Below are 13,298 nucleotides of genomic sequence, written 5' to 3' on the forward strand. Positions count from 1 at the left end.
TATACAACTAGAATTTAACATTTTTTCTGTTAAATAAAAAATAAATATTTGCGAAATTGATACATTCAAAATGTATTTTAACAGTCCTTTTGTGTCAAAAGAACAAAAATGTCTTTAAAAAATGGAAATTTCATTGTTATTCACAGTTACAAACTTTGTAGCTGATATTTTACCTTAGACATGTAAATTCACAATATATTTTTGTAAAATTAATAACATTCTGTGTATTTCAAAAATACAGGAAAAATCTGTAAAAATTAACAGTAAAAATTCTGTAAAAGTGCATTTCTTTTTACAGTTCAGCCCCAGTTATAAGTACACATGTATTTCTTTTTTTTACAAAAATAAATAAATAAATAAATAAATAAATAAATAAATAAATAAATAAATAAAATAGGCAGGAAGACTACTGTTTTCTAAAACTATAAATAATACACATACTAAAGTCACATTAAGTCAATTCAGACATTTATTTTGATTAAATACAAAACTGCATCTTAATTCTAACCCTTATGGCTTTCCATAGCTCCCACCTCCCAGCTCCACTGTCTCAGTACATGCCACGAGGAGGACTTGAAAGTGAGTGAACAATAGGCAGGCAGTGGTATCCCTGACTGCATCCCTGGGAGGCTTCTAGAAACCTAGTCATGATGACCACTGTATTCAAACTGTCCCTGATACAGTCTGAGTTAAACAATTACCATCCAGTGGCCCTGACCTCTGCGGTGACTCAACCAAGGCCTCATCTGCTCCTGTCTAGACGCTCTCCTATTCATTTACTGATCAAACTGATCCATAGATGATGCCAGCTTGCAGGACATGCAAGAATCTGACACAACTCTGCAACAGCCCTGTTGTTTAACAGTCCTGTCAAGGATCTGTCCCAGACAACACTGGAAAGGGGAAGTGGGCATTTCAATAGATAGACAGGTTTTCAGTAGTTCAGAAGTCAACAGCTTTTCATTCTCAAAAGTAGTTCATTCTCAGTGCCTTTTTTATGAAAATAATATGGTCAATTTATTGACTCACCAATATTCTGCTATATATAATCCATGTGTCAGTGTAAACATTCAAAAACCATCATCCGTGATTAAATTTGTATTTAAAAAAAGTAAAGTACTAAAATGTGTTCATTGTGCCCTGTGACACCCATTCATGGTGTATTCCCACCTAGTGGCAACGGCGTGTGACTTTTCATATCAGTGTGTGCACTTACTTTAATACATTACTCTGTTTTTATTTTATAAAGACCAATTCCATTGAAGGTGAATGAATTGTCATTGTAGTGATAAAAAAAAAAAAAAAAAAGATTACTTCCACCCTTGATTATAAGTGACAGTCTTGTCACATAATTATAAAGAGTGACATGAATGTGACCATGGTGGAGTATTTACAGTATCATCCTTTTTCTTAAAATGCCTTTCTAGGAGAATCAGCTAAGAAAACAACGTCTAATCAGCTAAATCATAGTTTTAGTGTTTATTGAATTGATCAAATCAGTTATAACTTTCCTTTGTATCGTGTTAGGTATTAAGAGAAAACCATGACATGAAGCCAGTATTAAATTACAGACTAAAAACTCTAAAAGCATTATTTTACTGACTCAGTAGTTAAGTGGTGAAGTGTGAACATAGTTTTTATGCTCACATTTTCGAAAGGAATGATATGCCATGCATCCAAAAAAAAAAAAAAAAAGCCTGGTCTGAGATGGCTGAGTTACACCCAAAAGAAAAATTCTGCATATTAAATATATATAAATGTTGCTTGTGAGCCTCCTGGTGGCCCAGCAACCGAATCTGGTGATCTCATTGCTGTGGCCCAGGTTTGATTCCCGGGCAGGGAGCTAACTCAGCCACTGAAGAGTTAACTCTCAGTGCTGGTCCCAAGCCCAGATTAATTGGGGGAGGTGAGTCAGGAAGGGCGTTCAGTGTCAAAAACCTGTGCCAAACTGATACATGCAGACCACTGATACATGATCCACTGTGGTGACCCTGAACAGGGAGCAGCCAAAAGAAGAACAACAACAATATAAATGTTGCTTGTCTGGGTGTGACTTTCAAGTAACATTATTTGTGTAGTAATTAATGAAATTATTAAATTAAACAAAACAAAAAGAAAGAATTTTTTTCACAACCCCATTTGTAAGTCAATTCAGACATTTGTGTTAATTAAATACAAAACTGCATTTACTTCTAACCCTTTTGGCTTTCCATATGTTCTTTCCAAGAACCATATACACCAATAAGGCGTAACATTATGACCACTGACAAGTGACGTGAATAACACTGATTATCTCCTCATCATGGCACCTGTTAGTGGGTGGGATATATTAGTCAGCAAGTGAACATTATGTCTTCAAAGTTGATGTGTAAGAAGCAGGAAAAATGGGCAAGCGTAAGGATTTGAATGAGTTTAACAAAAACTGCAGCTCTTGTCGGGTGTTCCCTGTCTGCTGTCGTCAGTACCTATTAAAAGTGTCCTTTAAGTCCTGGAAGTATCCTTTAAGTGCTGTAAGTTAAAGGATTTCCATCTTGGTGCCAGATACCACAGCACACCTTCTTGGATCTAGTGGCGTCTATGCATCGATAGATAAAGGCAGTTTTGGCAGCAAAGGGGGACCAATAGCCTGACAATATTAGGCAGGAGGTCATAATGTTATCCCTGATCGGGGTATATTGTGTTGGAAAGAATCTATGGAAAGCCAAAAGGGTTAGAAGAAAATGCAGTTTTGTATTTAAGTAAGACAAATCTCTGATTTAATTCACAACACCGGCAAACTATTCCGTTATCATGCATTTATTACTCATCTACAAAGATTTCTTTAGTTCACCCTTGACGTCACCCTTGTCCTCCAGTGCTGGTCATGTTGAGCCAGCTGATCTGTTGTCTGCTGAAATTCCTGAGTTTGCATAAACATTTCCAGTCATCTCTTTTGCTGTGTTACCTGATGGGCCTTCAGTCTGTGGAAGTTCTGCCCAGGTGCACTGCTGCTCTCATTGACTATCGTGTATGTGGTGTTGCTGAATATATATGTCTGTGCTCTGTTCTCGAGACAGGAAGTCGAGAACCATAAAAACCATTCATCACTTTCAAAAGTCTATCTCTGTACCGTCTTTGTTCGCTGCAGTGTTGAATGAGATTTCATTAGTCGTAATAGGTTCTGATGCTGTATGTGAGGTTGTGGATGTTCTGTTAATGTTGTATTTTAGAGTATCTGTATGTTATCCAGCCTTTATTGGTGTCACCTTGTTATTTCCTCTCCTTCTTCTAGACTTTTTTTTAAATCATGTTTATGCTACAGTTTATTTGCTATATTTTATTTTTTTTCTGAAGCTAATTGTTCACCTTTGGCATTATTGGGCTAAAAACTAATGTCCTAAGTGTCCTAATCAAAGAGGTGTCGGTGAAGGTCACAGTTCAGAGACATCACCAAAATGAGAAACAATAAAAATCTTGAAGAACCTTATGCTTGTTTTCTTTGTTTACAAATGTGCATTCTGATTGGACATCAATAATTCAGTGTATGTACACTGTCTAAATCTACAGGGGCTTAAAAGTGAGTGGGCTCAGTGACAAGCTTCTGAAAACTGTGTGGTTTGTTTGACTCTCATCACCACTTCCTGTACTGAGAAGTGATCATATATTCAACACTGACAGATGAAAACTGCAGTTTAGTAAAGAGACCTGGACTTAAAACGGACTGTTTACAGCCCCATTGTTTGATTGTTTGTAAAGAAGAAAAGAGAAATGGAGATGAGTAAAGAAGAATGTGCAAAGTCAGGAACTTCAGAAGACAACAAATCAGCTGACTTAAAGGACAGTGAGGATTCATATGAAGATATGACCGGATATCAAAAGAGAACTTCAGGTACACACACACACACAGACACACACATAGCAGGGTACGTTTATTGTAGCTTTCACTAAAAATGAATCATCAGTGAAGCAATATAAATTATCTTATGTCTGTGTTACTCGCTACCTTCTGAAACAGACACTACAAGGACCAAATGTCACAGACTGACTGCAGTGTGTTTGCTGCTACTGTGTGTTCTCCTGCTATCTGTCATCACAGTCCTGTGGATCAAATACAACATCCTGAATACAGAAAGCAACCAGCTACAGACCAGTTACAACAAGCTGACTAAAGAGAGAGACCAGTTACAGACCAGTTACAACAAGCTGACTAAAGAGAGAGACCAGTTACAGACCAGTTACAATGCCCTGACTAATGAAAGAGACAAGTTACAGCAGGAGAGATCTGCACTGCACAGTGTGCTGTTAAAATTTGGTAAGAGAATATTGTACATATGCAGATTGTTAAAGACTCGCATTTACACTTATCTGAAGCATTATGTATAAATTATTATGGTATCAGAATCAGTTCATTCGGGTGAATTGTTTATTAATTAAATGATCTATACAAGGATGGAGAGTTTTCAGATTGAAAAATTATTGCTCTTTTGGGATGAGAGCAGACAGGACTGTAGAATGAGGAGGAGATTTGGTGGCCATAAAAGGCAGAGAGGAACAGGTTTGTGTGTGTGTGTGTGTGTGAGAGAGAGAGAGAGAGAGAGGATAGAGAGAATATATATATATATTTATAATATGGAAAGCAAACAAACTCTGAAGCATTATTAAAAATCATTGCTATTGAATGAGTACATCAATATCTGTGTAAATACTCTATACAAGGATGGAGATTTTTCAACACAAGCATTTACAACATTTCTGCTGAAAAGAAGAGCTGGACTGAGAGCAGACAGGACTGCAGGAACAAAGGAGCAGATCTGGTGATCATAAACAGCAGAGAGGAACAGGTGAGAGACAGAGAAAATAATTGAGTATCTATATTCCAGTGGCGGACCGTGCGTTTCACACCTAGGCCTTCACTGGTGTCCTTCCTGAATTAATCTACCTCTATACCATCATGACGCCAGTCATGCCACGGAAATAGAGACTAATCAACCGTTAAATAGCAAAGTAAAAAAAGAAATTAGGCTACAGTATTTCACACAACACAAGGAACAGTCCATTTTATTACGGTTACTTTTCTCAAAAAAGACATTCTTGATGACGCATGCAGCAAACTGGAGGCAGCATCTGAAATGAGATGCAGAGAATATAGAAACACTGTATATGGGCGGGTCGCTGCCTCTGTCTACTCCGATTATCCAATCAAAGGACGGGAAATTGCTGACATAATCGTATGCCTGCTAGATGGCCCAAGTGACGCCAACTAGAAATCTGATTGGTTAATGTACAGTAACAATTTCATTGCCACTTATTTTAAGCTATGTGCACCTGCACTATTGATTCTGAAGGCCTTTCACCCTGGCCACACATGATGTCAGCCACTGGCTGAAATATGATTGGATAAATACTCTTATCATAAATATACACTACTGGAAGCAGAGTAACCAAAAGAAAAGCTATGAAATGTAGATAATAGACTATTGAGATTAATTTAATACACATTCATGGAAAAATATATTAAATATATTAAAAGGCAAGTTAGTGATTCAGATCACTGCTGTTTAGGCCAGCAGAGAAGGCCTTGTTGGCCCTGACAGTTCGCCACTGGATTTATTCATATTGTGCTGTTACAATTACAGGAGTTCATCAGCAAATATTTTGGCAGTAGTGAAGCTTGGATTGGTCTGACTGACTGCTCTGAGGGGAAATTTAAATGGGTGGACGGTTCACCACTGAACACTAAGTAAGCCATCACTGAACTGAAATTTACTTATGATGCAGTTTTTCTCTCAGTGTGAAGGTTTAAGTGTGAAATAACAGATATTCTGATTCTTTCTGTGGGTTTTCAGGTTCTGGTGGGATGGAGATCCAAATGATTTTGAACAGAAAGAGGACTGTGTTATAACAGGCTATGCAAAGGCTGAGTCTAACATGTCGACCTGGGCTGATTATCCCTGTGACTTCCCTGTAGTTGGGATTTGTGAGATGAAAGCTAACCTCACTAAGGTCAATGGCTGAAATTGAAACATTATTTCTTAAAATGATAATAATACTTTGTTTGTTTGTAATACATTGTTTACTGTGGTATTAACAGTGCTAACAATGGGGCACTAAATATTGTACACTCTTGTCCCTCTGACTTTTTTTTATTATTATTTGAGGCCATTCTGTTCATTTTAGCTAGTGGCTCATACAAAACAATAATTTTACATTTCAGAGTAAACTCTAGCCTCTGCATACTGAGACCACCCTACCTCACACAGACACACACAGACACACACACAGACACACACACAGACACACACACAGACACACACACACATGCACACGCAAAGTCACTCAGACCCTTATGTTTTTTACACATCATTTTCAATAACTCACTGTTCACTTCCTGCCTAATATATAATACCCCTTAACAGGTGCCACTGTAATGAGCCCATCAATGTTACTGTAGCCCTTAACCTGTCAGTGGTTGTAATGTTAGTGTCTAGATGCTTTAAAAAAGTATTCAAACCCTCTTTTTTTACATTTTGTTATTATGTTGCAGCCTTATGCTTTCCTTTTTCCACATCAAACTACATTCAATACACCATAATGAAAATGAAAAAAAAAAAAGACTTGTGATATCTTTGCAAATGTATTAAAAAGAAAAAAAAATCTGACTCCTAACTCTGCATCCTCGGCAATAATTAGCGATTACAGCCTTATGTTTTTTTTTGGGTCTTTCTGAACACTCAGGAATAGGATTTTAACAAAGAATATCTCTGTATTTTGCTTCATTCAGCTTTTCTTCTAATCAGACCAGTGGGCCAGTCTCTGCCACTGAAAAACTCCCCCATAGTATGATGTTACAACCTCCCTGCTTGGGATGCTATACGTCATATTCTAGCCTGTGATCTGTCATGGTCTGCTTCAGTAACCCGGTGTCTTTCTGGGATGAGAAACAGCATGAAAAAAATGGGTAGTAAAGCCTGCTGATGAGGCGTATCAGATGGCAGCGTGACTTTCAGTAAACACTCAACTTGAGACGAGTGGTAATGGTGGCAAGACTTCGTTCAGTAAAGCTTAGAGTGAAAATGTCCGCTTTGAGAAACTCGGCTGTGAAAAAAATTAGACATGATAAATTAGTTAATCAAGTTGTGACAGGCCCTTTAACCACTCTGATCTTTTTCTTTCTTTTCCTCAAAGGTCCTGGAGCGAGAGACAGAGAGAGAAAGAGAGACAGAGTGAGAGAGATCCATAAATTGTCAGTTGTGGTTTTTGTGGTTTAGCATTGTTTCCATATATAAGGTAATTAACTGGGACGTACACACAGATGCACGCAAATACCAAACTCATATGTGTCAGTTGCTTCTTTAGAAAAGATTTTCATTGAAATGTTTGTACATTGTACATCGTTGTTACTGTATTTCAGATAAATGAACAAAAACAATATCATCTACTTTTTTTTTTTTACCTGGAGTGAAGTCATGTTCTTGCATTTCCACCATTTTGTAGTATTCTGATATTCGCTTCTCTCTGTTTTATTCATGTCAAGCTAAACCTGGTCTGTTCAATCCAAACCTCCTCACCTTGTTTATGTGTGTGTGTGTGTTTATTATTTAAATTTATATTTTTCCATATGCACACCATACGTGGAACCCAGCCCAGAAGAATCAGGGCACATGGTGGGGGACAACCTGTATGGGGTGCCAACCCTTTACATGGCACAATCACACACACACACATGTGGTGGTTTCAAAGGTTGATAAATAAGTGGGAAAAAGTGGGAAAAGTGGTGAATAAATTATATTCAAGTAGCAGTGAATTTGAGGCAAGAGAATGTGGTTTTTGAGTGCATTTTGTAGTGTGATCTGTGGCGATTGGTTTTCCCTGCTCAGCCAGAGTGATGCATTGGTTGGTTGTTTTTCCTTGGGGGGTTTTCACCTGTTTGGGAAGGGGGGAGTCAGAGACTCTGATTGTAAAGCAGCAGCTCCGTGTTTTGTGTTTTATCCACTATTCACATCTCCCCTCATCAGGTATGAAATGCATGAAAATGTAATAAGAATATATTCTTAGTGCCTGGAAGTTTTGAGGAATGCAAATCCTTTAAAGGGTAAATATGTTGTTGTTTTTGGATGTATACAAGTTTACACACCGCGTGTGCTAATCACCCACTCTATGCTAACGATGGAGACAACGTGTTCAGTGATTACGATGTAATGGATTTAAGCCAAATACAAATATAACATTTTTGTGAAAAACGCAACAACAATGGTTTATCAATTACAAATGTGTGTTCTGAAAGTTGTTGATTAAAGAGTTTCATAGACATTCCTGTTAAAATGTATACATAAAACGACTGTAACACTCCATTAAGTTGAGCGTACATTATGTTGGTATGTATTGAAAATGCATTTAAGAAGTAATTACTGATACAGATTATCGTATGCAGTTAATATGTTTGAAATAACAGTCGAAGGAAAGTACTAAGTACATGTTGCCTTAAAAATGTATTTCATGCAAGTTCTCCTGTCACTCATGTTTCAGTTATGGTGAAATGGAAAAACTTGATAAATCGTGTTGGAATGCTTTTAATGCTTCTCAGAAAATACAGAGACTCTGATTGTAAAGCAGCAACTCCGTGTTTTGTGTTTTATCCACTATTCACATCTCCCCTCATCAGGCGATGAGGATGCTACACACACAAACACACACACATCAGATAATTTAGAGATACCAATCAGCCTTTGGAGTGGTGGAGTAAACCAGAGGACCCAGAAGAAAATATTTTGTTAAGTTATGCTTTTTCCACATTAATTTTCACTCTATACCATAATAACAAAGCAAAAAAAAAAAAACAGACTTGTGATATCTTTGCAAAAAAAAACTTTGCTATGATATTTCAAATTTAGCTCAGGTGCATCCTACTTCTCTGGGTCATCTTTTAGACTCTGACTGGAGTCCAGCTCCATTTTAGATGAAGGTTCCCAAGAGCACAGTGGCCTCCATAAGTCTGTAAAAACCAGGAATGTTCCTAGAGCTGGCTGCACAGCTGAAATAGTTAAACAGGCAGAGAAGATCTTTGTTAAGAGCAGTGATCAAGAACAATGCAAGAGGGGCTTGAGGACAACTTTGTGAATGTGCTTGAGTTGCCCAGGCAGACTCCAGTCTTGATCCCAGTCAAATATTTCTGTAAAAATTGTTATTTCACACAACCCACTATCTGAATGTAAATGAATGGCTTCTAAATGAGTAAAGAGAATACTCTTCTGGAAAAGAGTATTCAGCTTTTTACATTTGTCCATTTCCATTATTAAAAGAGAAGTTCACTTTCAGAACAAAAATTTACAAATAATTTACTCACCCCCTTGTCATCCAAGATGTTATATATCTTATGTCATATCTTTCTTTCTTCACTCGTACAGAAATTATGCTTTTTGAGGAAAACATTTCAGGATTTTTCTCCATATAGTGGACTTCTATGGTGGCCGCAGACATCTACATCATGCGTGACCTTTCGATATGATTATGTAATACATAGCATCGCGGATGCGCACTTTTTAACTACAAAAGCTCGTCTAGCACTAGCTCTGGGATGCACCTCCATGACACTACGTACTACGTAATCACGCGTGCCATAGGCGGAACTCAGTGTCGGGTCATGCATTTCACACCTAGGCCTTCACTGGTGTCCTTCCTTCCCATCATTAAAACGCCACCATGGGCGTCACTAGGCCATTTTCTGTACTTTATCATTACTGTGGCTTCAATTTCCTTTATTATCTATATCTATATCTATACCTATATTTTCCAAATGTACATATAATGCCAATTAAATGCCTTTTAATTGTTCAATAGATCAAGGGTGATGAGTGTATACTTTTGATTTCAAATATCCCCACAGAAAAAAATCGCATGGGTTCAAATCAGGTGATCGGGCGAACCAACCGATATCACCGCGCAATGAGATCAAATGACCGGGGAACATCTCCCTCAAAATCCATTGAAAATCTATTGAACAATTAAAAGATGCCATCCGTCAAGAAATTGCTGCCATTCCACATGAAACGACCCGTCAAGTTATGGACAACTTTCGTGAACGCCTTCGACAGTGTGTGGACAATAACGGCACCCATTTGACTGATGTAATTTTTAAAACGAAATGAAACAAAATGGCATTATATGTACATTTGGAAAATAAAAACTCATTTTTCATTCTTTACTCTATTTCACTTTTATTAAACCTACAAATGTGTCAGATCATTTTGCCGCACCCTGTATGTGTGTATGTATGTATATATAGATATATATATAGATATAGATATATATAGATAATTTTTTTTCATTTTATTTATTTATTTATTTTTATTATCTTATTTATTTTATTATTATGCCCTTCATGCTGCTTAAGTGCCTTTAATTGCCCCTCGGGGACAAATAAAGTTTTTTGAATTGAATTTTCTACTCAGCCCCCCTAAAATTCTGTGATTCTCTATAAACTGTACACAAATTCGTGATTGCCTCAGTCCCCTTTAAATTTCATATGAAAATGGCGGCAGACTTCAGCTCTTGACCGCAGCGTCACAGAGCGAGGATCAGAGGACAAGTGTGTGTGTGTGTGTGAGAGATCAGGAATTGACTCGTATTTGGCTTGTTCAGTACTCAAATGACATCTATGCAAAACAGTGGAATGCTGCAATAAGTTTACCATCCTACCCTGTTAGTCAAACCTTTATTTTATTTATTTATTTATTTTTTACTATTATACCCTCATTGGGTGCTGAGCCCCACTTAAATAAAAATTCTACAATCACCCCTGGACGCCACGGCAATAGAGACTAATCAACCATTAAATAACAAGTAAAAAAGAAATTAGTCTACAGTATTTCACACAACACAAGGAATAGTCCATTTTATTACAGTTACTTTTCTCAAAAAAGACATTCTTGATGCCGTATGCAGCAAACTGCAATCTCCGGAGGACGCAGCATCCGAAATGAGACGCAGCGAATATAGAAACAATGTATATGGGCGGGTCGCTGCCTCTGACTACTCCAATTATCCAATCAAAGGGCAGGAAATTGCTGACATAATTGTATGCCTGCTAGATGGCCCCAGTGATGCCAACTCAAAATCTGATTGGTTAATGGAACAGTTTCATTGCCACTTATTTTAAGCTATGTGCACCTGCACTATTGATTCTGAAGGCCTTAAGGCAGATTTCTTTCACCCTGGCAACACATGATGTCAGCCACTGGATGAAATATGATTGGATAAATACTCTTATCATAAATATACTCTACTGGAAGCAGACTAACCAAAAGAAAAGCTATGAAATGTAGATAATAGACTATTGGGAATAATTTTTTATTTAACTTACAACATTTAAAGGATACTACCAGGACTTAAAGGACACTTTTGATAGATACTGACCACAGCAGACAGGGAACACCCCACAAGAGCTGCAGTTTTGGACAATTTGGCCCTTGTCAAACTCTTAAAAGCTTCAAATCTTTACACTTGCACATTTTTCTTGCTTCAAAAACATCAGCATCAAAAAATAATACAAATAAATCAATAAAGTCCTGCACATATTATGTAGGACTTATGTAAAAAAACACAGTAGTGATCATTCATTCATTGTCTATACCCTATGTCTTCGGACTGTGGGAGGAAACCGGAATACCCGGAGTAAACCCACGCAGGCACAGAGAGAACATGCAAAATCCACACAGAAAAGCCCCAGCCTGTTCGACCCCGGGATTCAAACCTAGGACCTTCTTGCTGTGAAGCAACAGTGCTAACCACTAAGCCACTGTGCTGCCCTAGCAGTGATCATCCACAAGGTTTACAGTACAAATACGTAAACATGCAGAAAAATTAGCCGTTAAAAATCTGTAATGTACATTATGAGGACAACTAAATCTATTTTGACATATATTTAAAACTATAAATGAATTACTGTATTTTTTTCACAATTACCTCAAATACTTTCTCATTAACCTTTCAAAACCTAAAAATACTTTCAAGGGTTGTGTGTGCTAGTACAAATCCACACCACAGATGGATTTCATGTCATCCACAAGCAGGAAACAAAGGCAGGAAGTGATGCACAGTAGGAGTCGCGCATGCTGACAGAGAAAGTACAGAGACAGGCTTCTGAAAGTGATGAATGTTTTTTGTGGATCTTGACTTGAGAACAGAGCACAGATACAGTATATATCCCTTAAAGAAAAATATTTTCAGTACCTAATACATATCCTACTTTAAAAGCTGGAAATCCTAAAAGAAAGGTTACACAATGTAGGGTCTCAAGATATAAAAAAAAATGAACCAAAAAATCTTTCAATATGAAAAGAAAAACCCTTTAAAAATGGATTACATTCAGAAAAATGAATCAATGGTTGTAAAAAATAAGTGGACACCTGTTCTAGTCGTAAAACATAAGAATGATTTTATGTTTTAAATTTATAAATGAAATAAAATTGTGTTTATTCCTCTTCTAGGACTCAGCACTGCAGGGGTCAGGTGACACACTGCAGTCAGTCTGTGACATTTGCTCTTGTAGTGTCTGTTTTGGAAGGTATAGAGTAACACAGTATTGAGATCATCTTCATAAATTTACTGATGATTCAAATTAAGTGACATCTACAAACTTATCCTACCATGTGTGTGTATATATACCTAAAGCCACAGTTCTTTTATGGTATCTGGTCATATCTTTATATAAATCCTTATTGTCGTTCAAGTCAGCTGATTTGATGTCTGTTGAAATTCCTGACTTTGTACTACACTATATTGCCAAAAGTATTCGCTCACCTGCCTTGACTCGCATATGAACTTAAGTGACATCCCATTCCTAAATCAAAGGTTTCATTATAACGTCAGTCCACCCTTTGCAGCTATAACAGCTTCAACTCTTCTGGGAAGGCTGTCCACACTGATGTTGGACGAGAAGGCCTGGCTCTCAGCCTGACTCTAATTCATCCCAAAGGTGTTCTATTGGGTTGAGGTCAGGACTCTGTGCAGGCCAGTCAAGTTCATCCACACCAGACTCTGTCATCCATGTCTTTATGGACCTTGCTTTGTACACTGGTGCACAGTCATGTTGGAAGAGGAAGGGGCCAGCTCCAAACTGTTCCCACAAAGTTGGGAGCATGGAATTGTCCAAAATGTCTTGGTATGCTGAAGCATTCAGAGTTCCTTTCACTGGAACTAAGGGGCCAAGCCCAGCTCCTGAAAAACAACCCCGCACCATAATCCCCCCTCCACCAAACTTTACACTTGGCACAATGCAGTCAGACAAGTACCGTTCTCCTGGCAACCGCCAAACCCAGACT

At 37.6% G+C, this 13,298-nt stretch overlaps 1 protein-coding gene across 2 annotated transcripts; it reads left to right on the forward strand.

Annotated features, from left to right (window-relative positions):
* Positions 1–3,648: 3,648 nt before the first annotated feature.
* Positions 3,649–8,486, forward strand: LOC131349236 (CD209 antigen-like protein E). 2 transcript variants are annotated; one of them, XM_058384760.1, is made up of 6 exons: positions 3,649–3,868; positions 3,995–4,291; positions 4,696–4,820; positions 5,616–5,719; positions 5,826–5,982; positions 7,165–8,486. In XM_058384760.1, the coding sequence occupies exons 1-6, from the start codon at positions 3,748–3,750 to the stop codon at positions 7,204–7,206; spliced, it is 846 nt and encodes a 281-aa protein (XP_058240743.1). In that variant the 5' UTR covers positions 3,649–3,747; the 3' UTR covers positions 7,207–8,486. The 2 variants fall into 2 exon arrangements, with proteins under 2 accessions (XP_058240743.1, XP_058240744.1); XM_058384761.1 differs by having other exon boundaries at positions 4,076–4,291.
* The last annotated feature ends 4,812 nt before the right edge of the window (positions 8,487–13,298 follow it).

The sequence above is a fragment of the Hemibagrus wyckioides genome, linkage group LG29, assembly GCF_019097595.1.
Source record: "Hemibagrus wyckioides isolate EC202008001 linkage group LG29, SWU_Hwy_1.0, whole genome shotgun sequence".
Classification (NCBI taxonomy): domain Eukaryota; kingdom Metazoa; phylum Chordata; class Actinopteri; order Siluriformes; family Bagridae; genus Hemibagrus; species Hemibagrus wyckioides.

Excerpts from the sequence above, each read along its gene's own strand:
- LOC131349236 (XM_058384760.1), top strand. The coding sequence starts at position 3,748 with ATGGAGATGAGTAAAGAAGAATGTGCAAAGTCAGGAACTTCAGAAGAC. Across the intron at positions 4,292-4,695 it reads CAGTGTGCTGTTAAAATTTG|GATGGAGATTTTTCAACACA; the intron begins GTAAGAGAATAT and ends ACTCTATACAAG. Across the intron at positions 4,821-5,615 it reads TAAACAGCAGAGAGGAACAG|GAGTTCATCAGCAAATATTT; the intron begins GTGAGAGACAGA and ends TTACAATTACAG.